Source organism: Bos grunniens, chromosome 27 (assembly GCF_055505025.1).
Source record: "Bos grunniens cultivar Pamir isolate PY7600 chromosome 27, Bosgru_T2T1.0, whole genome shotgun sequence".
Lineage (NCBI taxonomy): Eukaryota > Metazoa > Chordata > Mammalia > Artiodactyla > Bovidae > Bos > Bos grunniens.
In genome coordinates, this window is record NC_141191.1 from 36,160,788 (window position 1) to 36,187,292 (window position 26,505).

General features: G+C 38.1%; 1 protein-coding gene across 1 annotated transcript in view; it reads left to right on the forward strand.

Moving 5' to 3' along the window:
* Nucleotides 1–26,505, forward strand: part of LOC147343796 (disintegrin and metalloproteinase domain-containing protein 5-like) — a 124,738-nt gene that overhangs the window by 88,229 nt on the left and 10,004 nt on the right. The window contains 5 exon segments of the mRNA XM_086380423.1: nt 94–289; nt 5,355–5,445; nt 6,065–6,284; nt 21,686–21,772; nt 22,454–22,565. Coding sequence (XP_086236549.1) covers nt 94–289; nt 5,355–5,445; nt 6,065–6,284; nt 21,686–21,772; nt 22,454–22,565 — 706 coding nt within the window.

Sequence of the window (26,505 nt, forward strand, 5' to 3'; positions counted from 1 at the left end):
AAAAATGGGTGGAAATTTCAAGCCTGAAGAGAAAGAAAACTACTTGGGTATCATTGATGTATAATTTTTTCTTATGTTTCTTTTTTTCTCCAGATAAAACCAGTTAATACACCTTGCAGAGAAGCAGCTGATGAATGTGACTTTGTAGAATTTTGTACTGGGAATGAATCAATGTGTGTGCCTGACACTTACGCACGTAATGGAGAGCCTTGCGCGTCGGGTGATGCCTTCTGTTATGACGGACGGTGTAGGTCTACTAACAAACACTGTAGCAGATTAATTGGAGAAGGTAATGACCACAGTTTTCCTTGTAGTTTCTAAATTCTGATTATCCCAAATGGTGTTATTTAATGCTATTAAAAAAATGTAAGTGTAATTTTAAAATAAGTGTATAGTATGTATGTATGTGCTGAGTTGCTTCAGTTGAATCTGACTCTTTTTGCGACCCTGTGGACCATATGGATTGAAGGCAGGAGGAGAAGGGGACAACAGAGGATGAGATGGTTAGATGGCATTACCAACTCAATGGACATGAGTTTGGATAAACTCTGGGAGTTGATGATGGACAGGGAGGCCTGGCATGCCGCACTGGTTCATGGGGTTGCAAAGAGTCGGGCACGACTGAGTGACTGAACTGAACTGAACTGATGGACCATAACCCACCAGGCTCCTCTTTGCATGGGATTCTCCAGGCAAGAATACTGCAGTGGGTTGTCGTGCCCTCTTCCAGGGGATCTTCCCAACCCAGGGATCGAACCCATGTCTGTTAGATCTAGATGCATTGTGCAGGCAGGTTCTCTACCACCAGCGCCACCTGGGAAGCCCATGCTATGTATAGGCCCAGTGTATATTAATGTTAAAGGAAGTAAAATTTTCTTGATTCTGAGAAAAAGCTTCAGGAGGAGGAAATGGCAACCCACTCCAGTATTCTGGCCAGAGAATCCCATGGACAGAGGAGCCTGGTGGGCTACAGTCCATGGGGTCACAGAGTCGGATATAACTGAAGCAACTTACACACTCACAATGTTTTCCACAGTGGCTCCGCCAATTTACATTCCTGCCGACAGTGTATGAGGATTCCTTTATTCACATTCTCTCCAGTATGTGTTATTCATGTTCTTTTTGATGATAGCCATTCTGACCAGGTGATATTGTTGTTTTATTTGCATTTCTCTCTTTGACATCTATTCATGCACTTGATGGCCATTCACATTTCCCTTTTGGGAAAATGTCTCTTCAGTACTTCTGTCCACTTGAATATTTATTAATCATTACTTTGTTATGTGGTGTCTGCAACAAAAGCAGAACAAGTTTATAGTCAATGACAAATGGTTCAGTTGAAGCAGATCATCGACTGTTAGGTCAGATACAGAAGAGAAACAGCTATCCAGCAAAAGCTGGCTGAAACACAGCTTTGGATCGTATCATTTCTGATGCTTTATCTATTTTCTGTGATATATCAAATTATCCTTCAGAATCATACATGGTTCAGTTTTTTGATGGGTCGGTTCTAAAAACAAAAAATTCATGCTGATTTTCAGAGCTTGAACTGCTGTTTCCTCTGTCAACTGCGTCAGTCACAGTTTGATCAGAGAAGCAGAACCCCTAGGAGATACACGGAATGTGGGACTTATGTAGAAGTTTGAGCTTATGATCCACCTCATCAGCTCATTGTTTGACTTCTACTTTAGCTGATTTTTATTTTTCCTCTAAATATTTTCCTAAAAATGTGAAGAGAAACTGCCAAATCACCATGCACTATATTAATACATTCAAGAGAGCAGAGCAACAACATGGTTCAAAATGATCTCTGGACACCAGCTGCAGGATGACTCTTCCAAGCTTTCATTAAAACAGTCATGAAAATTCTGTAAAAGACAAAATGCATAAAATGAAAAATGAAAAGAGGTAAACAAAATGATGACAATATCGGAATGAACTCTATTAAACCTTGAAGTACATGGAATAAGATTGATGAGAATCTTCCTGTTATGGAAGATTAACAAAATGATATGTTAAGTCTGTTAAAATATTCAAAGAGTACAATTTAACTGATCTAAGAAAGTGAAGAGGAACTAAAAAGCCTTTTGTTGAAAGTGAAAGAGGAGAGTGAAAATATTGGCTTAAAACTCGACATTCAGAAAACGAAGATCATGGCATCTTGTCCCATCACTTCATGGCAAGTAGATGGGGAAACAGTGGAAACAGTGTCAGACTTTATTTTTCTGGGCTCCAAAATCACTGCAGATGGTGATTGTAGCCATGAAATTAAAAGACACTTTACTTACTCCTTGGAAGAAAAGTTATGACCAACCTAGATAGCATATTCAAAAGCAGAGACATTACTTTGCCAACAAAGGTCCGTCTAGTCAAGGCTATGGTTTTCCCTGTGGTCATGTATGGATGTGACAGTTGGACTGTGAAGAAGGCTGAGTGCCAAAGAATTGATGCTTTTGAACTGTGGTGTTGGAGAAGACTCTTGAGAGTCCCTTGGACTGCAAGGAGATCCAACCAGTCCATTCTAAAGGAGACCAGCCCTGGGGTTTCTTTGGAAGGAATGATGCTAAAGCTGAAACTCCAGTACTTTGGCCACCTCATGCGAAGAGTTGACTCATTGGAAAAGACTCTGATGCTTGGAGGGATTGGGGGCAGGAGGAGAAGGGGACGACAGAGGATGAGACGGCTGGATGGCATCACTGACTCGATGGACGTGAGTCTGAGTGAACTCCAGGAGTTGGTGATGGACAGGGAGGCCTGGCGTGCTGCGATTCATGGGGTCGCAAAGAGTCGGACACGACTGAGCGACTGAATTGAACTGAAGCAAATTTTATTTTTTTGCTTCATGAAGCAGACGATCTCCCCTCTCAGGAGTCCAGAGAACTATGAAACAAGGAAACAGGACTGTGAGCTTGCATAAAAGAAGGCAATCAGGGAATAAAGGAAAAGTATTTAGCTTCCACCAATTGACTGGAATTGCATATCAGACCTTATTTAGAACAAAGAAATCATTACAGATTCTTGGTGGTTGGGTTTGGCTGGCTGGATATACTGTGTTTCTGGTCAAGGGGAGTATTTATAGGGCCGTGAAAGTTATCTATGTTTTGGTTTGCTGACCTGGCATCCACCAGGAATGGCTCCATCTTGGGCCTAGAAATTTATTTCAGTAAGTCCTAATATCCCCAGTAGCTCAAATATGGGTTTATTTGTAAATGGAGTCTGTACAGAGATAATCCAGTGAAAGTGAGGTCATTAGACTGGTGCCCTTATAAAAGGGGAAATTTAGGCATTCCACAGAGGGGAAGCAATCTATAAACAAAGTGAGAAGATGGCCAGGTGACTGGAATGATACATCAATAAGCCAAGGAATTCCAGGGATTGCCAGTAAACGTCAGAAGCTAGAAAAGACAAGGAACATTCTCCTCTAGAGACTTCAGAGAGAGGACAGCCCTGCCCACATCCTAGCTTCCGACTTTAGTCTCAAGAACTGTGAGAAAACAAATTTCTGTTATTTTATGCCACCTAGTTTTTGATGCTTTGTTACAGCAGCCCCAGGAAACTAATAGGCTAGCAATGGTTCCTCACATGGGATAATTCATAGTATGGTCCTATGACAACTCTTTTTAATGTATTCTTCATCCTAGCTCACCCTCTTCAGGTTGGCGTCTAAACTGTGCTAAAAACTCCCATGGGCACCCATCGTCTACCTTGAAAATTGCTTCAGATTTGCCTTGTATGTGTTGTTGTTGCTCTTCAGTTGCTCAGTCATGTCCAACACTTTGCAACCCCATGGACTGCAGCACGCCAGGTTTCCCTGTCCTTCATTTTTGAGTTAGCTTAAACTCATGTACATTGAGTCAGGGATGCATTTCATCCTCTGTGCCCCCTTCTCCTCTTGCCCTTAGTCTTTCCCAGCACCAGAGTCTTTTCCAGTGAGTCGGCTCGTCGCATCAGGTGGTCAAACTATTGGAGCTTCAACTTCAGCATCAGGCCTTCCAATGAATATTCAGGGTTGATTTCCTTTAGGATTGACTGGCTTGGTCTCCTAGCTGTCCAAGGGACTCTCAAGACTCTTCTCCAGCACAATAGTTCAAAAGCATCAGTTCTTCAGCGCTCAACCTTCTTTATGGTTCAGCTCTCACATCCACACATGACTACTAGAAGTACCATAGCTTTGGCCATATGGACCTTTGTTGGCAACATGATGTCTCTGTTTTTTTTTTTTTTAATATGTTGTGTAGGGTTGTCATAGCTTTTCTTCCAAGGATCAACTGTCTTTTAATTTCATGAGTTCAGTCACTCTCCGCAGTGATTTTGGAGCCCAAGAAAATAAAGTCTGGCATTGTTGCCAATTTTTCCCCATCTGTTTACCATGAAGTGATGGGACTGGATGCTAAAATCTTAGATTTTTGAATGTTGAATTTTAAGCCAGCTTTTTCACTGTCCTCTTTCATCTTCATCAAGAGGCTCTTTAGTTCTTATTTGCTTTCTGCTGTTAGAGTGGTGTCATCTGCATATCTGAGGTTATTGATATTTCTCCCTTCAATCTTGATTCCAGCTTCTGCTTCATCCAGTCTGGCATTTCACATGATGTACTCTGCATATAAGTTAAAATAAGCAGGGTGACAGTATATAGCCTGGATGTACTCCTTTCCCAATTTGGAACCAGTCTGTTGTTCCGTGTCCAGTTCTAACTATTGTTTCTTGACCTGTATACAGGTTTTGCAGGAGGCAGGTAAGGTGGTCTGATATTCCCACCTCTTTCAGAATTTCCGCATTTTGCTGTGATCCACACAGTGAAAGGCTTTAACATAGTCAATGAAGCAGAACTAGATGTTTTTCTGGAATTCTCTTGCTTTTTCTGTGATACAGTGGATGTTGGCAATTTGATCTCTGGTTCCTCTGCCTTTTCTAAATTCAACTTGTACATCTGAAAGTTCTCGGTTCACATACTAGTTTGAAGGATTTTGAATCCTAGTTTGAAGGATTTTGAGCATTACCTTGCTAGTGTGTGAAATGAGAACAATTGTGCGGTAGTTTGAGCATTCTTTGGCATTGCCTTTCTTTGGGATTGGAATGAAAACTGACCTTTTCCAGACCTGTGGCCACTGCTGAGTTTTCCAAATTTGCTGGCATATTGAGTGTAGCACTTTCTCAGCATCATCTTTTTAGGATTTAAAATAGTTCAGCTGGAATTCCATCACCTCCATTAACTTTGTTTGTGGTAATGCTTCCTAAGACCCACTTGAATTCACACAACAGGATATCTGGCTCTAAGTGAGTGATCATACCAACGTGGTTATTTGGGTCATAATAATTCAGTCAACCTTTTCTGTACAATTTCTTTTTTCTTTTAGGGGCTAGAGGTGCTCCATTTGCTTGTTTTGACGAAATAAATGCAAGAGGAGATAGATATGGAAACTGTGGCAGGGGTTTTTGTTTGTTTAGGTATGTATTTAGAAAATTATAATTTTGTTTGGAATATAGCTTGTATATTGCTAAGATTCTGGAATACATGTACAAACTAAGATGCCATTTTATAACAGGTTTTCTCTGTTTTATGATCTGAGCTGAACAATACTACCTACTTCCTACAGATAACATATGTCCAATAGCTATAATGTTATATCAGTGATGATAAAAATCATGTCTATTGACGGGATGAGGTAGTCATTGTGTGAAGTCCTTTATATATACTTATATTTATACTATGTATTTAAATGTATGTTTGTATATATCAAATGTTTGTAGTTAGAATCATTTATTCCATTTTACTAATGAAAAATATGGAACACCTGTAATCACTTGCTCAAATTTCAGAAGCTAATATAGAACAGATCAGGGCTGTCAGATTGCAAAAATAGTTCATTTTTCCCTTGCTACATTTCCTCACAAAACACAGAGAGCCACATCATACATGAATTGATATGCTCCTAAAATTTACTTAGAGAAAACATTTGAAATTTGGATTTAAATTATCAAAATACTTTTTAAAGTTAGCTGTATCAGCAATCTACTTTATTTCTGTAAATAATAAGAGTTTTTTTTCCCTTCTTTATGCTTTTAGTCACACATTGTGCGGAAAATTAGTTTGTGCCTGGCCATATAAAACTTTAGTATCACAACCAAATTTATCTGTGATCTATACGCATGTACGAGATGAAATATGTGCATCAGCATTTCTGAATGCTGAGAAGTTACCTAGAGACACATTTACCACAGTTCAAAAACCTGAAGACAGAGATGAAACATTTGTAGAAGATGGCACTATATGTGGTCCTGAAATGGTAATTAGAAGTAAAAATTTTAAGTGTTTTAACAATTATATTTTATACTTATGCTGATTTTGACAATATACCAACCAATGCTTTTAAAAATAGCCTTATAGAGGTATCATTTATCATAAAAGTCGTTCATGGTAAGTGCACAGTTCATTCAGTTCAGTCACTTAATCGTGTCCCACTCTTGGTGATCCTATAGACTGCAGCATGCCAAGCTCCCCTGTCAATCACCAACTCCCAGAGCTTACTTATGTCCATCGAGTCGGTGATGCTATTCAACCATCTCATCCTCTGTCATCCCCTTCTCCTCCCACCTTCAATTTTCCTCAGCATCAGGGTCTTTTCCAATGAGTCAGTTTTTCGCATCAGGTGGCCAAAGGACTGTAGCTTCAGCTTCAGGATCAGTCCTTCCAATGAGTATTCAAGACTGATTTCCTTTAGGATGGACTGGTTGGGTCTCCGTACAGTACAAGGGACTCTCAAGAGTCTCCTTCAACACCACAGTTCAAAAGTGTCAATTCTTTTGTGCTCAGCTTTCTTTATAGTCCAACTCTACATACATACATGACTACTGGAAAAACCATAGCTTTGACTAGACGGACCTTTGTCAGCAAAGTAATGTCTCTGCTTTTTTATATGCTGTCTAGGTTGGTCATAACTTTTCTTACAAGGAACAAGAGTCTTTTAATTTCATGGCTGCGGTCATGATCTGCAGTGATTTTGGAGCTGCCAAAAATAAAGTCTGTCACTGTTTTCACTGTTTCCCCATCTATTTGCCATGAAATGATCGGACTGGATGACATGATCTTAGTTTGCTGAATGTTGAGTTTTAAGCCAACTTTTTCCGTCTCCTCTTTCACTTTCATCAAGAGGCTCTTTAGTTTTTCTTCACTTTCTGCCATAAGGGTGATGTCATCTGTGTATCTGAGCTATGATATTTCTCTCAGCAATCTTGGTTCCAGCTTCTGCTTCATCCAGCCGGGCATTTCACTTGATGTACTCTGCATATAAGTTAAATAAGCAGGGTGACAATATACAGCCTTGATGTACTCCTTTCCCAATTTGGAACCAGTCTGTTGTTCCATGTCCAGTTCTAACTGTTGCTTCCTGACCTGCATACAGATTTCTCAGGAGGCAGGTAAGGTTGTCTGTTATTCCTATTTCTTTAAAAGTTTTCCACAGTTTGTTGTGATCCACAAGCCAAAGGTTTTGGCATAGTCATTAAAGAAGAGCTAGATGTTTTTCGGGAACTCTCTTGCTTTTTCTATGATCCAGTGGATGTTAGTAATTTGATCTCTGGTTCCTCTGCCTTTCCTAAATTCAGCTTGTACATCTTGAAGTTGTCAATTCACATACTGTTGAAGCCTAGCTTGAAGGATTTTGAGCATTGCCTTGCTAGCATGTGAAATGCGAAGAATTGTACGGTAGTTTGAACATTCGTTAGTATTGCCCTTCTTTGGGATTGGAATGAAAATTGACCTTTTCCAAACCTGTGGCCACTGCTGAGTTGTCCACATTTGCTGGCATATTGAGTGCAGCGCTTTAAAAGCATCATCTTTTAGGATTTGAAATAGCTCAGGTGGAATTCCATCACCTCCACTAGCTTTGTTTGTAGTAATGCTTCTTAATGCCTACTTGACTTCACACTTCTGGATGTCTGGCTCTAGGTGAGTGAACCCACCATCATGGTTGTCCAGTTTACTATGATCTTTTTCGTATAGTTCTTCTATGTTTTCTTGCTACCTCTTCATAATTTCTTCTGCTTCTGTTACTTCCTTGCTGTTTCTGTCTTTTGTTGTGTGCATCTTTACATGAGATGTTTCTTTCATATCTCTTAATGTTCTTGAAGAGATCTTTAGTCTTTCCCATTCTACTGTTTTCCTCTATTTCTTTGCATTGTTCACTTAAGAAGCCTTTCTTTTCTCTCCTTGTTATTCTCGGGAAGTCTGCATTCAGTTGAGTATATCTCTCCTTTTCTTCTTTGCCTTTTGCTTCTTTTCTTTTCTCAGCTATTTGTAGGGCCTCCTCAGACACCATTTGACTTCTTTCATTTCTTTCTCTTGGGGATGTTTTTTGTCACTGCCTCCTGTACAGTGTTATGAACCTCCATCCATAGTTCTTCAGGCATTCTATCTAACAGACCTAATACCTTGAATCTGTTTTATCACCTCCACTGTATAATCATAATGGATTTGATTTAGGTCATGCCTGAGTGGCCTAGTGGTTTTCCCTTCTTTCTTCAATTTCAGCCTAAATTTTGCACTAAGGAGCTCATGATCCAAGCCACAATCAGCTCCAGGTCTTGTTTTTTCCTGATTGTATAGAGCTTCACTTCTTTGGCTGCAAAGAATATAATTAATCTGATTTTGGTATTGACCATTTAGTGATGTTCATGTGTAGACTTGTCTCTTGTAGGAAGAGGATGTTTGCTGTGACCAGTGTATTGGCCTTTGCTGTGCTTCATTTTGTACTCCAAGGCCAAAACTTGCCTGTTACTGAAGGTATCTCTTGATTCCTCCTTTTGCATTCCAGTCTGCTATAATGAAAAGGACATCTTTTTTTGATGTTAGTTCTAGACGTCTTGTACATCTTCATAGAACTGTTCAACTTCCTTCGGCATTATTAGCTGGACATAGACTTGTATTACTGTGAAGTTCAGTGTTTTTCCTTGGAAACAAACAGATCATTCTGTCATTTTTGAGATTTCATTCAAGTACTGCATTTCAGATTCTTTTGTTGACTATGAGGGCTCCTCCATTTCTTCTAAGGGATTCTTGCCCACAATAGTAGATATAATGATCATCTCAATGAAATTTGCACTTTCCCATCTGTTTTAGTTCACTGATTTCTAAAGTGTTGATGTGTACTCTTGTCATTTCCTGCTTGACCATGTCCAATTTATCTTGATTCATGGACCTAATATTCCATGTTCCCATGTGATATTGTTGTTTACAGCATCAGAGTTTACTTTCAGTACCAGACACATTCACAACTGAGCATCCTTTCCACTTTGGCCCAGTCTCTTCATTCTTTCTGCAGGTACTTCTCTGCTCTTCTGCAGTAGCACACTTAAGTCTAGTTTTCTAGTTATTTATTGTGTGTGTACTCAGTCAATTGTATCAGACACTTCTGCGACCCCACAGACTCCTCTGTCCATGGGTTAGTATTCCAGATAAGAATACTGGAGTGGGTCTCCATTTCCTCCTCCAGGAGAGCTTCCCTACTCAGGAACTCAGGGATAGAGTCTATGTATGCTGTGTCTCCTGCCTTGGCAGGTGGATTTTTTTTTTTTAACCATTGAGCCACCTGGGAATCTTGCAGGACAATAAGTGTGGACCATTATCAAGAGTATAAATAATTACATTGCCATTAAAAGTGAAGAAACAGTAAAAGTTTTGTTTCTGAATTTTAAGAGACATGTGGAGCCAGTTACTAGTTTAAAATGTTTCATTTCAGTTTATAAAAGCATATAGCTAATGAAGTGAAGAATAGAAATGCATCAAGGCTAAGGTTTTTCCATTAGTCATGTATGGATGTGAGAGTTGGACTGTGAAGAAAGCTGCACACCTAAGAATTGATGCTTTTGAACTGTGGTGTTGGAGAAGATTCTTGAGAGTCCCTTGGACTGCAAGGAGATTCAACCAGTCCATTCTAAAGATCAGTCCTGGGTGTTCTTTGGAAGGAATGATGCTAAAGCTGAAACTCCAGTACTTTGGCCACCTCATGCAGAGAGTTGACTCATTGGAAAAGACTCTGATGCTGGGAGGGATTGGGGGCAGGAGAAGGGGACGACAGAGGATGAGATGGTTGGATGGCATCACTGACTCGATGGATGTGAGTTTGAGTGAACTCCAGGAGCTGGTGATGGACAGGGAGGCCTGGTGTGCTGCAATTCGTGGGGTCACAAAGAGTTGGACATGACTGAGTGACTGAACTGAATTGAAATGAACTGAAGGAAAAAGAAAAGCTTTCTCATTTATCATCAGAAAAGCATAACCACAATTAATTTTTCTCATTATTTAATTTATCCCTGAATAATTAATTTTTACTCTCTGGATCTTGAGTTAGCAGTTTGCTTTTGTATGGCATTTTATTTTTGGATATAAAGGATTCCAGTAAATTCTGATTCAGCCATATAATATATCTAATTCACACCATAGTGAAATTGTCTAATCAGTGTCAGCTTAAGTTCCATATCCTGTACCTATGAGTCTAATTCTTAAATTCAAATAGTTTAAAATACCTTATAGGATCCTTTCTACATGTCAGTGAAGACTTAGTTTCTATCCTGTATCTGAAAGCACAAACTACCAGTTGATCAAAAGCTTATGAAGTTTGAATGGTTAATTTATTAGAGTCACCAATAGTATGAAAATGGAGAAAAACAAAATCTCTTATTGGAGCACAGGAGTGTGATAACTGTTGATTAAGTGTTTGATCAAAGTTTCTCTTAAGGATAAGAGAATATTATGGAGAGAAATGAACTTGATTTTCTATGAGCTTTCAATTCATTCTTGTAACATATACAATATATGCTGAGACCAATAGTTTTGCTTATATTAATAACATTTAAAATTAACCTAGGGAAGGCTGGCTGAATTTCTTTGACAGTTCATCCTATGCACCTCTTTTTAAAAAATTTATTTATTTTTTATTGAAGGATGATTGCTTACAGAATTGTGCTGTTTTCTGTCAAACCTCAATATGAATCAGCCATAGGTATATATATATCTCTTCCCTTTTGAACCTCCCTCCCCATCCCACCCCTCTATGTTGATACAGAGCCCCTGTTTGAGTTTCATGAGCCATACAGCAAATTCCCATTGGCTATCTGTTTTACATATGGTAATGTAAGTTTCCATGTTACTCTTTCCATACATCTCATCCTCTCCTTCCTTCTCCCCATGTCCATAAGTCTGTTCTCTATGACTGTTTCTTCATTGTTGCCCTGCAAATAAGTTCTTCAGTACCATTTTTCTAGATTCCATATATATGTGTTAGAATATGGTATTTATTTTTCTCTTTCTGACTCACTTTACTCTGTATAATAGGTTCTAGGTTCATCCACCTCATTAGAACTGACTCAAATGTGTTCCTTTTTATGGCTGAGTAATATTCCATTGTGTATATGTACCACAACTTCTTTATCCATTCATCTGTCGATGGACATCTAGGTTGCTTCCATATTCTGGCTGTTGTAAATAGTGCTGCAATGAACAATGGGATACATGTGTCTCTTTCAATTTTGGTTTCCTCAGGGTATATACCTAGGAGTGGGATTGTTGGGTCATATGGCGGTTTTATTCCTAGTTTTTTAAGGAATCTCCGTACTGTCATCCTATGCAGCTCCTACATTGCTATTTAACTGAGAAGTAATGGAGACTATCATAAATTAGGAGTTTGGAGTTAAGATATACATTACTATGTATAAAATAGGTATATAACAACAGTCTACTGTATACCACAGGGGTCTATATTCAGTGTGTTGCAGTAACATATAATACAAAAGAATCTGTAAAAGAATCATCATTGCATGTGTGCTCAATCTTGTTTGACTCTTTCTGTCCCCATGGACTGCATCCCACCAGGCTCCTCTGTCCATGGGTTTTTCCAGGCAAGAATACTGAAGTGGGTTGCCATTTCCTACACCAGAGGAAAAAGAATATATATATACACATCTGAATTACTTTGTTGTACACCTGAAGCTAACACAACATTGTAAATTAGCTATACTTAAATTTTAAAATGAATTAAAAAATAAAGATATAAAATTCTTCTCAGTTGCAGTTAGGAACAATAGTTTCTGTTGTTTTGTAAAAAGCCCTTACAGTGTGATGCATTTTCATTAAAAATTTAGTATCTTACAAAAATAAATAAATAATGGAGAATACCAAACAAATTTAAGTATTTCTAGCATTCTTCTATTTATGAGATAGGAGGTCAAATCTGTTACTTTCTGTTTGCAATCTCAGAAATTTCAAAAATAGTTTTAAGTATTAAAAAAATGACCCCCCAATTTTTTTGACTTTAGACTCAGAACTGGTAAGATAAAAATCACCACAGTTGCCCAAGGTGGTATGGTCACTTAATTAAAAAGATTATTGGTATATAGTAAAATTTGCTTAGCTCCCTGTTAACCAGAGTGACAATGCAAGGGCTCCCATATCAATAGGTGAGTGTAGTAAAATTATACAGAACTTTAGCTCTTTCAAAAATATGTGGAAGTTTTAAAAATAACCATTTACATGATACAAAGCCAGAAAATTATTTTGGTGAACTACTGAATCTCTCCCATTTAGGTGAATTACAGAAATAAAGAAAAATTGTACTGCCTCTATTCCTAGAAAATTCCATGGATGGAGGAGCCTGGTGGGCTACAGTCCATGGGGTCACAAAGAGTCGGACACGACTGAGTGACTTCATGATGACGACGACCTCTATTAAGAGCAAATTAAATACTTCACAACCAATTTCTAGGTATACAATTCTTAAAAATCCAAATTCTAAATTTACATCAATACAGTATTCAGTTCAGTTCAGTTCGTTCAATCGTGTCCAACTCTTTGTGACCCCATGAACCGCAGCACTCCAGGCTTCCCTGGTAGACACCAGCTGCTGGAGTATACCCAAACCCATGTGCATTGAGTTGGTGATGCCATCCAACCATCTCATCCTCAGTCAGGCTCTACAGTATTCACAGGCACATTCTAAAATTATCTTATGATTGATCCCATCAAAACTGAACAGTTGTTACTAAAATTTTTCAGACTCATTATTTTTTTGATTACAGGTATTATAAACAAAATAAAGGTTACTTTGCACAAAATATAATATTCTGTATTCATTTAAATCTTGACTTTGGCTATCTTCTTTTATATTCTGAAATAATCAGATATAACATTAAGATAAAACTAGTTTGTCTTTTTTTTTTCCTTTTTAAATTTTATTTTATTTTTAAACTTTACATAATTGTATTAGTTTTGCCAAATATCAAAAAAGCTAGTTTGTCTTTTGAAAAGCAATTACACAACCCATTACCCTGAGATGGTTGTCTTCTGCCATTATTGCTACTAATATGTCCCAACTGTATAATTATAATTTTAACCCAGTTAAGGCATATTTCAGAAAGAAGTGAGAGGTAGATAATTAATTACTACCTCTCATACAGAAGCTAGTTAGCAGCCTAAAAACTTATACACACATTATACGGTTCCTTGAAGTCACACTCATTTTCTTTTTAAAGTGGTAAAAATAAACAATTTATATAACCCAAAGGTATAGCCATTCTGTAATATGTAAAATAAGTAAAATTGTATGTGTATACACATGTATATGCATATACGCAAACATTCACATATATATTTATATATTCACAAATATTTAAATATTTATAAATTCACAAATATATATATATATATATATATATATATATATATATATATATATACACACACATGTATATATCATGGGTGGGCTTCCTTGGTAGCTCAGCTGGTAAAGAATTCATCTGCAATGCAGGAGACCTGGGTTCGATCCCTGGGATGGGACGATCCCCTGGAGGAGGGCATGGCAATGCATTTCAGTATTCTTGCCTGGAGAATCCCCATGAACAGAGGAGCTTGGAGGGCTACAGTCCATGGGATCACAAAGCATCAGACAGGACTGAGCAACTAAGCACAGCACAGCATATATCATGGGCAGACTTACTGACTGGTTAAGAATCAGAAATGGTATCAAAACAACTCAAAACCAAACTGAGAAGGAAAAGAAAACTCAAGAGAAATGGAGAGTGAGCCAAAGTAAATCTTTGATGCCACTTGTAAATTACCCTACAAGGCATGTGCATATAAGGAAATACATGTCCATACTTAAATAGCTTAAAGGGAACTTTTGTTGGGCAAAGAAATTTGACTATGGCAAACTACTTAGGTAGTTCACTGGGGGCTTGAAGACTTTCAGAAATGTTAAAAACATAGCTTTTATACAAATTCAAATTTGAGCACCTATCAAACACAGTAATGAAGGAACAAGTTCAAAGAGTGTTTGAAGGACTACATATTTAGAGCCATTGGGCAAAAGACTGCTGAAATACAACTGCTAGGTTTAAAGTAAAATCTGCTAATGTCCTATAGAGCAGTAAAACCATAATTTGGGGATTATCTTTTCAGTCAGACAAAACTCATTTATATATTTGCCAGACAAAATCTGTGTTATCATGTAACTTCCAAAATCTAGGCTCTTATCAGTAGTGACTAGCAAGTTATGGAAAATGCATTCCTTTAAATAATTAATCTTTGTGTTTCCTTTAATGAATGTTCAGAAATGACTTTGGGGTGAGTGTAGTTCTCCCATTGTCTCTATTTACAAGTTGTGGACAATTTTAACAGGTTTATTAAGCAAAATTGCACCAATATTTGTTTTTAATGATCTGGTGTTGGAGAAGACTCTTGAGAGTCCCTTGGACTGCAAGGAGATCCAACCAGTCCATTCTGAAGGAGATCAGCCCTGGGATTTCTTTGGAAGGAATGATGCTAAAGCTGAAACTCCAGTACTTTGGCCACCTCATGCGAAGAGTTGACTCATTGGAAAAGACTCTGATGCTGGGAGGGATTGGGGGCAGGAGGAGAAGGGGACAACAGAGGATGAGCTGGCTGGATTGCAGCCATCTGAGTCTGAGTGAACTGCGGGAGTTGGTGATGGACAGGGAGGCCTGGCGTGCTGCAATTCATGGGGTCGCAAAGAGTTGGACACGACTGAGCAACTGAACTGAACTGAACTGATATCTCTTTTAAACAGCAACATTACTTTTAAGTAAATTTTATACAGATCATTTTTTATGTTGTGTAATGTATAATCAAGTGTTTTTGCATGCACTGTAGGGAGTAAATTTTTAACTAGCATTTGAAGATCTCTTGTGAATACTAGTTTGGATTGAGTAACATATTATTTGAACAAAATTTTTGTCGTATGGATTGTTTGATCTCTGGTTCCTCTGCCTTTTCTAAAACTAGCTTGAACATCTAGAAGTTCACTGTTCATGTATTGCTGAAGCCTGGCTTGGAGAATTTTGAGCATTACTTAACTAGCGTGTGAGATGAGTGCAACTGTGTGGTAGTTCGAGCATTCTTTGGCATTGTCTTTCTTTGGGATTGGAATGAAAACTGACCTTTTCCAGCCCTGTGGCCACTGCTGAGTTTTCCAAATTTGCTGGCATATCGAGTGCAGCACTTTCACAGCATCATCTTTCAGGATTTGAAATAGCTCAACTGGAATTCCATCACCTCCACTAGCTTTGTTCGTAGTGATGCTTCCTAAGGCCCACTGGACTTCACATTCCAGGATGTCTGGCTCTAAGTGAGTGAACATACCACTGTGATTATCTCGGTCATGAAGATCTTTTTTGTACAGTTCTTCTGTGTATTCTTGCCATCTCTTCTTAATATCTTCTGCTTCTGTTAGGTCCATACCATTTCTGTCCTTTATCGAGCCCATCTTTGCATGAAATGTTCCCTTGGTATCTCTGATTTTCTTGAAGAGATCTCTAGTCTTTCCCATTCTGTTGTTTTCCTCTATTTCTTTGCATTGATCCCTGAGGAAGGCTTTCTTATCTCTCCTTGCTATTCTTTGGAACTCTGCATTCAGATGCTTATATCTTTCCTTTTCTCCTTTGCTTTTTGCTTCTCTTCTTTTCACAGCTATTTGTAAGGCCTCCCCAGACAGCCATTTTGCTTTTTTGCATTTCTTTTCCATGGGGATGGTCTTGATCCCTGTCTCCTGTACAATGTCACAAACCTCTGTCCATAGTTCACCAGGCATTCTATCAGATATAGCCCCTTAAATCTATTTCTACTTCCACTGTATAATCATAAGGGATTTGATTTAGGTCATGCCTGAATGGTCTAGTGGTTTTCCCTACTTTCTTCAATTTAAGTCTGAATTCGACAATAAGGAGTTCATGATCTGAGCCACAGTCAGCTCCCGGTCTTGTTTTTGCTGACTGTATAGAGCTAGCTTCTCCATCTTTGACTGCAAAGAATATAATCAATCTGATTTTGGTGTTGACCATCTGGTGATGTCCATGTGTAGAGTCTTCTCTTGTGTTGTTGGAAGAGGGTGTTTGCTATGACCAGTGCATTCTCTTGGCAAAACTCTATTAGTCTGCTTCATTCAGTATTCCAAGGCCAAATTTGCCTGTTACCCCAGGTGTTTCTTGACTTCCTACTTTTGCATTCCAATATAAAAAGGACATATTTTTTGGGTGTTAGTTGTAAAAGGTTTTGTAGGTCTTCATAGAACTGTTCAACTTCAGCTTCTTCAGCATTACTGGTTGGGGCATAGACTTGGATTACTGTGATATTGAATGGTTTGCCTTGGAAATGAACAGAGATCATTCTGTTGTTTTAGAGATTGCATCCAAGTACTGCATTTTGGACTCTTTTGTTGACCATGATGGCTACTCCATTTCTTCTAAGGGAGTCCAAGGCAGAGGAACCAGAGATAAAATTGCCAACATCCGCTAGATCATCGAAAAAGCAAGAGAGTTCCAGAAAAACATTTATTTCTGCTTTATTGACTATGCCAAAGCCTTTGACTGTGTGGATCACAATAAACTGTGGAAAATTCTGAAAGAGATGGAAATACCAGACCACCTGACCTGCTTCTAGAGAAACCTGTATGCAGGTCAGGAAGCAACAGTTAGAACTGGACATGGAACAGCACACTGGTTCCAAATAGGAATAGGAGTACATCAAGGATGCATACTGTCACCCTGCTTATTTAACTTATATGCAGAGTACATCATGAGACATGCTGGGCTGGAAGAAGCACAAGCTGGAATCAAGATTGTCGGGAGAAATATCAATAACCTCAGATATGCAGATGACACCACCCTTATGGCAGAAGGTGAAGAGGAACTAAAGAGCCTCTTGGTGAAGGTGAAAGAGGAGAGTGAAAAAGTTGACTTAAAGCTCAACATTCAGATAACTAAGATCATGGCATCTGGTCCCATCACTTCATAGGAAATAGATGGGGAAACAGTGGAAACAGTGTCAGACTTTATTTTTGGGGGCTCCAAAATCACTGCTGATGGTAACTGCAGCCATGAAATTAGAAGACGCTTACTCCTTGGAAGGAAAGTTATGACCAACCTAGATGGCATATTGAAAAGCAGAGACATTACTTTGCCAACAAAGGTTTGTCTAGTCAAGGCTCTGGTTTTTCCAGTCGTCATGTGTGGATGTGAGAGTTGAACTGTGAAGAAAGCTGAGTGCCGAAGAATTGATGCTTTTGAACTGTGGTGTTGGAGAACTCTTAAGAGTCCCTTGGACTGCAAGGAGATCCAACCAGTCCATTCTAAAGGAGATCAGTCCTGGGTGTTCATTGGAAGGAATGATGCTAAAGGTGAAACTCTAGTACTTTGGCCACCTCATGCGAAGAGTTGACTCATTGGAAAAGACTCTGATGCTGGGAGGGATAGGGGGCAGGAGGAGAAGGGGACGACAGAGGATGAAATGGCTGGATTGCATCACCGACTCGATGGACATGAGTCTGAGTGAACTCCAGGAATTGGTCATGGACAGGGAGGCCTGGCGTGCTGCAATTCATGGGGTCGCAAAGAATTGGACATGACTGAGCGACTGAACTGAACTGAACTGAACTGATGGATTGTTTTTGGAAAAACTTTCTTTAATTGTATTGATTGTTTCTGTAGAATATCTAAATTTATATTAATTTTTAACTTATTGTGGTCAACTCTTGATTTTTTTTCTGATTGGTAGATGAATGTTTTAATTGAATAATATTAGTACAATATTATATTCTGCTATAGTACAATACATATAGTTATCATGTATGTTATACATAAGAATAAGCAAACAGTATTAACAATAATGTAATTGTTTTATATCTATAACAATAATATAATTCTATAATTATAGAATGTTTTCAGAAAGTTCTATAAACAATATATCCAACAACAGTTTAAGGTTCTAATTTATCCTAGAAATTATTAATTCTAAGAGCTACACTGGAAAATTAATGTACATATTTTTGAAAGAGAGTCTCTAGTCTCTAGTCTCTAGTAAATTCAAATTTACTTTTATATAATACTTTTTGATAATATCATAGTATCTGTCACATCTTGCTTATTTGAAGAAATCAAAGAGGACACTAATAGATGGAGAAATATACCATGTTCATGGATTGGAAGAATCAATATAGTGAAAATGAGTATACTACCCAAAGCAATTTATAGATTCAATGCAATCCCTATCAAGCTACCAACAGTATTCTTCACAGAGCTAGAACAAATAATTTCACAATTTATATGGAAATACAAAAAACCTCGAATAGCCAAAGCAATCTTGAGAAAGAAGAATGGAACTGAAGGAATCAACCTGCCTGACTTCAGGCTCTACTACAAAGCCACAGTCATCAAGACAGTATGGTACTGGCACAAAGACAGAAATATAGATCAATGGAACAAAATAGAAAGCCCAGAGGTAAATCCACACACCTATGGATACCTTATCTTTGACAAAGGAGGCCAGAATATACAATGGATTAAAGACAATCTCTTTAACAAGTGGTGCTGGGAAAACTGGTCAACTACTTGTAAAAGAATTAAACTAGAACACTTTCTAACACCATGCTGCTACTGCTAAGTCACTTCAGTCGTGTCCGACTCTGTGCGCCCCCAGAGACGGCAGCCCACCAGGCTCCTCTGTCCCTGGGATTCTCCAGGCAAGAACACTGGATGGGTTGCCATTTCCTTCTCCAATGCATGAAAGTGAAAAGTGAAAGTGAAGTCGCTGAGTCATGTCCGACTCTTAGCGACCCCATGGACTGCAGCCCACCAGGCTCCTCCATCCATGGGATTTTCCAGGCAAGAGTACTGGAGTGGGGTGCCATTGTCTAACACCATATACAAAAATAAACTCAAAATGGATTAAAGATCTAAATGTAAGACCAGAAACTATAAAACTCCTAGAGGAGAACATAGGCAAAACACTCTCCGACATACATCACAGCAGGATCCTCTATGACCCACCTCCCAGAATATTGGAAATAAAAGCAAAAATAAACAAATGGGACCTAATTAAACTTAAAAGCTTCTGCACAACAAAGGAAACTATAAGCAAGGTGAAAAGACAGCCTTCAGAATGGGAGAAAATAATAGCAAATGAAGCAACTGACAAACAACTAATCTCAAAAATATACAAGCAACTCCTACAGCTCAACTCCAGAAAAATAAATGACCCAGTCAAAAAATGGGCCAAAGAACTAAATAGACATTTCTCCAAAGTAGACATACAGATAGCGAACAAACACCTGAAAAGATGCTCAACATCACTCATTATCAGAGAAATGCAAATCAAAACCACTGTGAGGTACCATTTCACACCAGTCAGAATGGCTGTGATCCAAAAGTCTACAAATAATAAATGTTGGAGAGGGTGTGGAGAAAGGGAACCCTCTTACACTGTTGGTGGGAATGCAAACTAGTGCAGCCACTATGCAGAACAGTGTGGAGATTCCTTAAAAAACTGGAAATAGAACTGCCTTATGATCCAGCAATCCCACTGCTGGGCATACACACTGAGGAAACCAGAATTGAAAGAGACATGAGTACCCCAATGTTCATCGCAGCACTGTTTATAATAGCCAGGACATGGAAGCAACCCAGATGTCCATCAGCAGATGAATAGATAAAGAAAGCTGTGGTACATATACACAATGGAGTATTACTCAGCCATTAAAAAGAATACATTTGAATCAGTTCTAATGAGGTGGATGAAACTGGAGCCTATTATATAGAGTGAAGTAAGCCAGAAAGAAAAACACCAATACAGTATACTAACACACATATATGGAATTTAGAAATATGGTAACAATAACCCTGTATACGAGACAGCAAAAGAGACACTGATGTATAGAATAGTCTTATGGACTCTGTGGGAGAGGGAGAGGGTGGGGAGATTTGGGAGAATGGCATTGAAACATGTATACTATCATGTATGAAACGAGTCGCCAGTCCAGGTTCGATGCACGATACTGGATGCTTGGGGCTGGTGCACTGGGACGACCCAGAGGGATGGTATGGGGAGCGAAGAGGGAGGAGGGTTCAGGATGGGGAACACATGTATACCTGTGGTGGATTCGTTTCGATATTTGGCAAAACCAATACAATACTGTAAAGTTTAAAAATAAAATAAAATTAAAAAAAATAAAACATTGGAAAAAAAGAAAAGAGACACTGATGTATAGAACAGTCTTTTGGACTCTGTGGGAGAGGGCGAAGGTGGGATGATTTGGGAGAATGGCACTGAAACATGTATAATATCATATATGAAACGAGTCGCCAGTCCAGGTTCAATGCACGATACTGGATGCTTGGGGCTGGTGCACTGGGAGGACCCAGAGGGATGGTACGGGGAGGGAGGAGGGAGGAGGGTTCAGGATGGGGAACACGTGCATACCTGTGGTGGATTCATGTTGATATATGGCAAAACCAATACAATAGTGTAAAATTAAAAAAAAGAAAAAGAAAACATACAGATACATACAAGATCTGAGGTCTCTCTCCTCTTGAAATCTAAATGACATTAGCTCCAATCTCTATTTCTGAGTTCTGATCCCCCTCTTTCTGTCTACCCTGTTGTTATTACGATCCAAAAGCAAAACTCAACGAAGAACAAAACTCTTTTGTAAACTATTGATTTTATTGAAAAATTCTGAGTAATTGGAAAAGGTCGCATAATTTAATGCCATGAATTAAGGCAATATAAACGTACACATTAAACATTCCTTTTCTTAGAAGGCCATTTAGCCATCTCTCTCATGAGAGTCTCTCATCATTCTATTACCTCATATAGTTTCCTGTTATATGTGCTTTGCTTTTCTCCTCATTTTTTCCTCCACATGGAATAGTAACATGCCTCATTTGCTCCTCATACCCGTGATTTTATTATCTCAACCTCCCATGTGAAATTTCTCAGCCCTAACTGCTCATGGTAATCGTCTAAACTCTGCCCACAGAGATCTTGATATAATGGTGTCAGGTACAGCCAAGGGTATTTTTTTAAATGCTCCTCACATAATGATTAAACTCAAAGGACTAACCAGATTATTTTTCTGGATATTTTTCTTTCTAAGAGGACTTCTGGTGCTAGATGGCAAGAAAATGAAACTTTCAACTTCTTACATGACTATACTTTTACAGTATGAAGGCACATAGTTTATTTCATATTTATTTCAATGCTGTGACAATTATAACTTTATGTTTTGAATTTTTATGACAATTGTTGGTAATATGAGTCCTTGATTTTTTTCTCATGTATTATCTATATGCACAGTCTAATTTGATAGTTTGACTGAATTTGTTTTTCAATTTCTTTGCTTTGTTTTAGTATTGTTTGAACTTTTCCTGTGTAGAGGTTAAATACCAAATCAATACTACAATATGCAGTAATGCTGTTCATTGTAATTCAAAAGGAGTAAGTAATTTCAGTTTTTAAAGTAATTTAAGTAATTTCAGTGATTTTAAGTAACATACTTTGAACAATTTAGTCAAGAGTTTGGAGATTTAAATAAACGTTCTGAGTAATTTTTTATCATCTTCATGCTGCTTGGTGTGATTTAACAGTATATAACTTACAGCTTCAATCTTACTTTCTTGAGAAATATTGCCAAACTGTTTATTAGAGAAGATGTAGAAACATTTAAGATGATTCTGGACATATAAAATGATTGGTAAATATGTGGGCTGGATATGCTATAGGTACTGTGTTTACCATTTAACCAAAATGATCTTATTTTTACAGAGAAAAGGCAGGAACTGGTAAATAAGGTCATTAGAAGTGTCTTGTTCATTAATTTAGTGTCCAGATTTTTCTGTGAAGTTAGGAAGTAAATGATAATTAGTGCCATGTTATTGATGATTGATAATATCTTGGTCTGGTTGTGTGGAGAGTTGAAAGAATTTTTAAAAATGATTTGGCAACAGAAGCCAGATATACTTTCTACAATATAGGAAATTTCAAGGTAAAATTTGTGACAATTTGTTGAATTTATATATTTAAGATAAATTCTCTGTTCAGTAAGTATAGAATATTTATTGGTCTCTACGGAAAACCAACTTTGTACATAAAAATTGTTCTATTTTCTAATTATTCCAGGTATGCAACAATTTAAACCATTGCCATTGTTCGATGGGGTTTGCGCCTCCTAACTGCAAGCCACTTCCAGAAGCGTTTGGAAGTGTTGATGATGGACACCAGCACAAAGCTGGTTAGTGTCTTTAAAACTTTGTTAATCTAAGGCAATACGTAAGAAAATGAAGTTTAGGTTCCAAGCCACATTGCAAAGCAACTGATGTCAACAAATATGGTTTTAATTTACTCATAAGATTTTAAAAAACTAAGACAGTTTTAAGTTTGTACTCCTTCTATATCACTGTTGATATTGTTTACTAACAAAAATTGTACCTAGTGGTAGGAAATTTGAAAAGAAGAAATTACAGTGTACCTAATTTGATCAGTTAATCTAGATTATTCACTTTGGATTGTCTCACATATGCTTGGTTTGAAATGGTGTTAAGTCATCATTGTCATCTTTCAGGCCACTCCTTCCTCTTACATTGTAGGGGCTCCAACATAAAGTTTAAAATTTTACCTTGAGACTATCCCCACCCCTAGGGTTCCTGAGTATTGTTTTGAGATCAAGTAGGTCTGGATGAGACTGGGAACAACTGGAGGATATTCCTGATTTCAGAAGAGGATGTCTGTCCACCTTCACCCCTTTTCCTTTTGGGTCAAATAAATGATGAACTCCTGGGCAGGCTTATATGCAGCTTGAATACCAAGGGGAGGCATACATAGGGGAGTAACTTCTTAGACAATTAAAATACAGATATATCAGACTGTGTGTAGACGAAAAAAAAAAAAAAGGAAATATAATCATTTAACATGTAACAAGCAACGATATATATTATTATTTTCACATAAATATTTAGAAAAAATCAGTATTTATTTCAAATTTGATATTATTCTATATTGTGTACTTTTGTTATATAAGTGAAGTGAAGTCGCTCAGTTGTGTCTGACTCTTTGCAGCCCCATGGACTGTAGCTTATCAGGCTTCTCTGTCCATGGGATTTTCCAGGCAAGAGTACCGGGGTGGATTGCCATTTCCTTCTCCAGGTTGTTATATAAATTGCTATTATTTAAGTGAAACAGCAATAGAACTAATTGCTGATCAATAGTAGTTTATAGAAAAACCAATTAAAAGTAACAATATATGAACAAAACCAATACTTTATAATGAGAATATAATGTATTCTATAATACAGCAATTTACTTTGTTGCTGCTGCTGCTGCTAAGTCACTTCAGTCGTGTCCGACTCTGTGAGACCCCATAGAGGGCAGCCCACCAGGCTCCGCCATCCCTGGGATTCTCCAGGCAAGAATACTGGAGTGGGTTGCCATTTCCTTCTCCAATGCATGAAAAGTGAAAAGTGAAAGTGAAGTCGCTCAGTCGTGTCCGATTCTTCGCGACCCCATGGACTGCAGCCTACCAGGCTCCTCCGTCCGTGGGATTTTCCAGGCAAGAGTACTGGAGTGCGGTGCCATTGCCTTCTCCAAGCAATTTACTTTACCTCTTTTTAAAAGCCCTGTACTAGATATTTAAGTTTTGCATGGCTATCTTCTATTTTCTTAAAATACATAAATGTAAGATTTTTAGAAAGGAGAAAGAATAAAAATGTAACAGGAATAATTAAAGATACCCTCATATTTAATGAAAATAACATTGACATGCTTCTTTCAGTGCCACAATACAGTCACACATATTTTTTGTTTTATTCTCCAGTTATACTTTTCTGAACTGCTTGCAGCCTTTAAGGTATCCTTCTTTTAAGTGGTAGCAAAGTGGAATAGAATCAAATGTAAAATTCATTTTGACTTGAAGCTTTGTTTTAACAAGCCCAGATTTACTGAATTGTATCAGTTCATTGTAATGGCATTATGCTAAGTATCTTGACAAAAGCAGTCGAGCATAGGATACTAAGGGTTTTCTTTACTAGATAAAGCAGGTTTTCAGGCTTGGAAAAACTATTAATATTTTGCAGCTCTCCAAACATGTTCAATGACTTTGATGCTACAGGCTTGGTCTGATAGGCCACCTCTCTGTCAGTCAGCTCTTTTGAATATTTAAATTCATCACATAGGCTATCCATGTCTCAAATGCCCATCATTTTTATGCACTCCGAAGCACACTGGATGTTAAATATTTATTTTTCAGGGAACATGGCTTAAAGCATAGAAGTAATCTTAGTTGGTGAAATCTAATTTGAATTTCATATAAGTTGCCGTTTTAAAAAAGGAACTGAGGAAGTCCTTCCTAACTTGCTTACCCATTGCAGGTTACATTTTTTGAGTTCCAAAGCAGTCTTTATTTCCAAAAGTATGAGTCATTTTTTCAGTGTATGAATTGTTGTCACAACCTATGCAAATCATAGAACTCCCAAGGCGTAGTCAGTACATCCTCTTCTGGAATTCTGAAGGCCTCTTCACAGATCATCAGATTGCTTTGGAAAAGCAGCATATAAATTTCCATTTCATTGCGAGCTTTCTTTTCTCTATTCTTATCCTCCATGAATTTCAACATTGGAGAAGTATTTTCTTCTTGTCCAGCCTTTTAAAAAATAAGATTTTACATTAGGTAAATATTTTAGCGTGGGCTTCCCAGGTGGTTCGGTGGTAAAAGAATCTGCTTGCCAATGCAGGAGACCCTGATCTGATCCCTGGGTCAAGAAGATACCCTGGAGGAGGAAATGGCAACCCACTTCAGTATTCTTGCTTGAGGAATTCCATGGCCAGAGGAGCCTGGTGGGCTACTATCCACAGGGTCGCAAAGAGTCAGCCATGATTGAACACACACACATTGCACTACAAATATTTCAACATATCTTCTATGTTGAAATATTATATATCTCTGAGATAAATATATCTCCAGCAAAGAGTACAACCATCCTGTACACTTGTTTAAGGAAGCAATATCTTTCCACGGTGTGAAGTAAAAAAAAAAAAAAAAAAATCTTGTTAAATGCTTCTGCACATTTTGAGGAAACTAAAAGTGATTGGAATTTTCATTATGAAAACCTTTATATCACAGAAAAACAAATCATACCCCTTTCAGTGTTGTGTACCAGGTGGACAGTACATTTGGCAAGTTAGATCTTCTTCTTTTCTTCAGTAAGAAATTTATAGACTGAATGGAACTTGCAAAGATTTACATTTGCTCTGTTTGCTAAATATGCATATAGATGAGCAAAGACTAGTTTGTGTTTGATCCGGATAACAAAAATCTCTTTATTTTATATGGTTTTATTAAAATTTTCATAGAAACTCAGAAGCTTATTTGAAATTCTCTTCTGGAAACCAAAATACTTAAGAGCTGGGGCAATGTGTGCTACTACATTTACTTGCTAAAATGTGACAGAGTCATTGCTTCACTGTAAGGGATCAACAGGTGTTATCAAAACTTTCAATTTTCCTCCCACTAGTCATTTTAGTTACAATCTATGAATCTGGAAATGTAACTTCATTATGTTGTAGAGCAATCAAGAAATTGAATGAATAGATAAAACATGTTTGTTCTTGTAGTGTGCCCAGAACTAATCCAGCAGTAGTTATTTTTATCTGAACACTGCCATCTTTCAGATCAGATCAGTCGCTCAGTTGTGTCTGACTCTTTGTGACCCCATGAATCGCAGCACGCCAGGCCTCCCTGTCCATCACCAACTCCCGGAGTTCACTCAGACTCACGTCCATCGAGTCAGCGATGCCATCCAGCCATCTCATCCTCTGTCGTCCCCTTCTCCTCCTGTCCCCAGTCCCTCCCAGCATCAGAGTCTTTTCCAATGAGTCAACTCTTTGCATCAGGTGGCCAAAGTACTGGAGTTTCAGCTTGAGCATCATTCCTTCCAAAGAAATCCCAGGGCTGATCTCCTTCAGAATGGACTGGTTGGATCTCCTTACAGTCCAAGGGACTCTCAAAAGTCTTCTCCAACACCACAGTTCAAAAGCATCAATTCTTCAGCGCTCAGCTTTCTTCACAGTCCAATTCTCACAACCATACGTGACCACAGGAAAAACCATAGCCTTGACTAGAGGAACCTTTGTTGGCAAAGTAATGTCTCTGCTTTTGAATATGCTATCTAGGTTGGTCA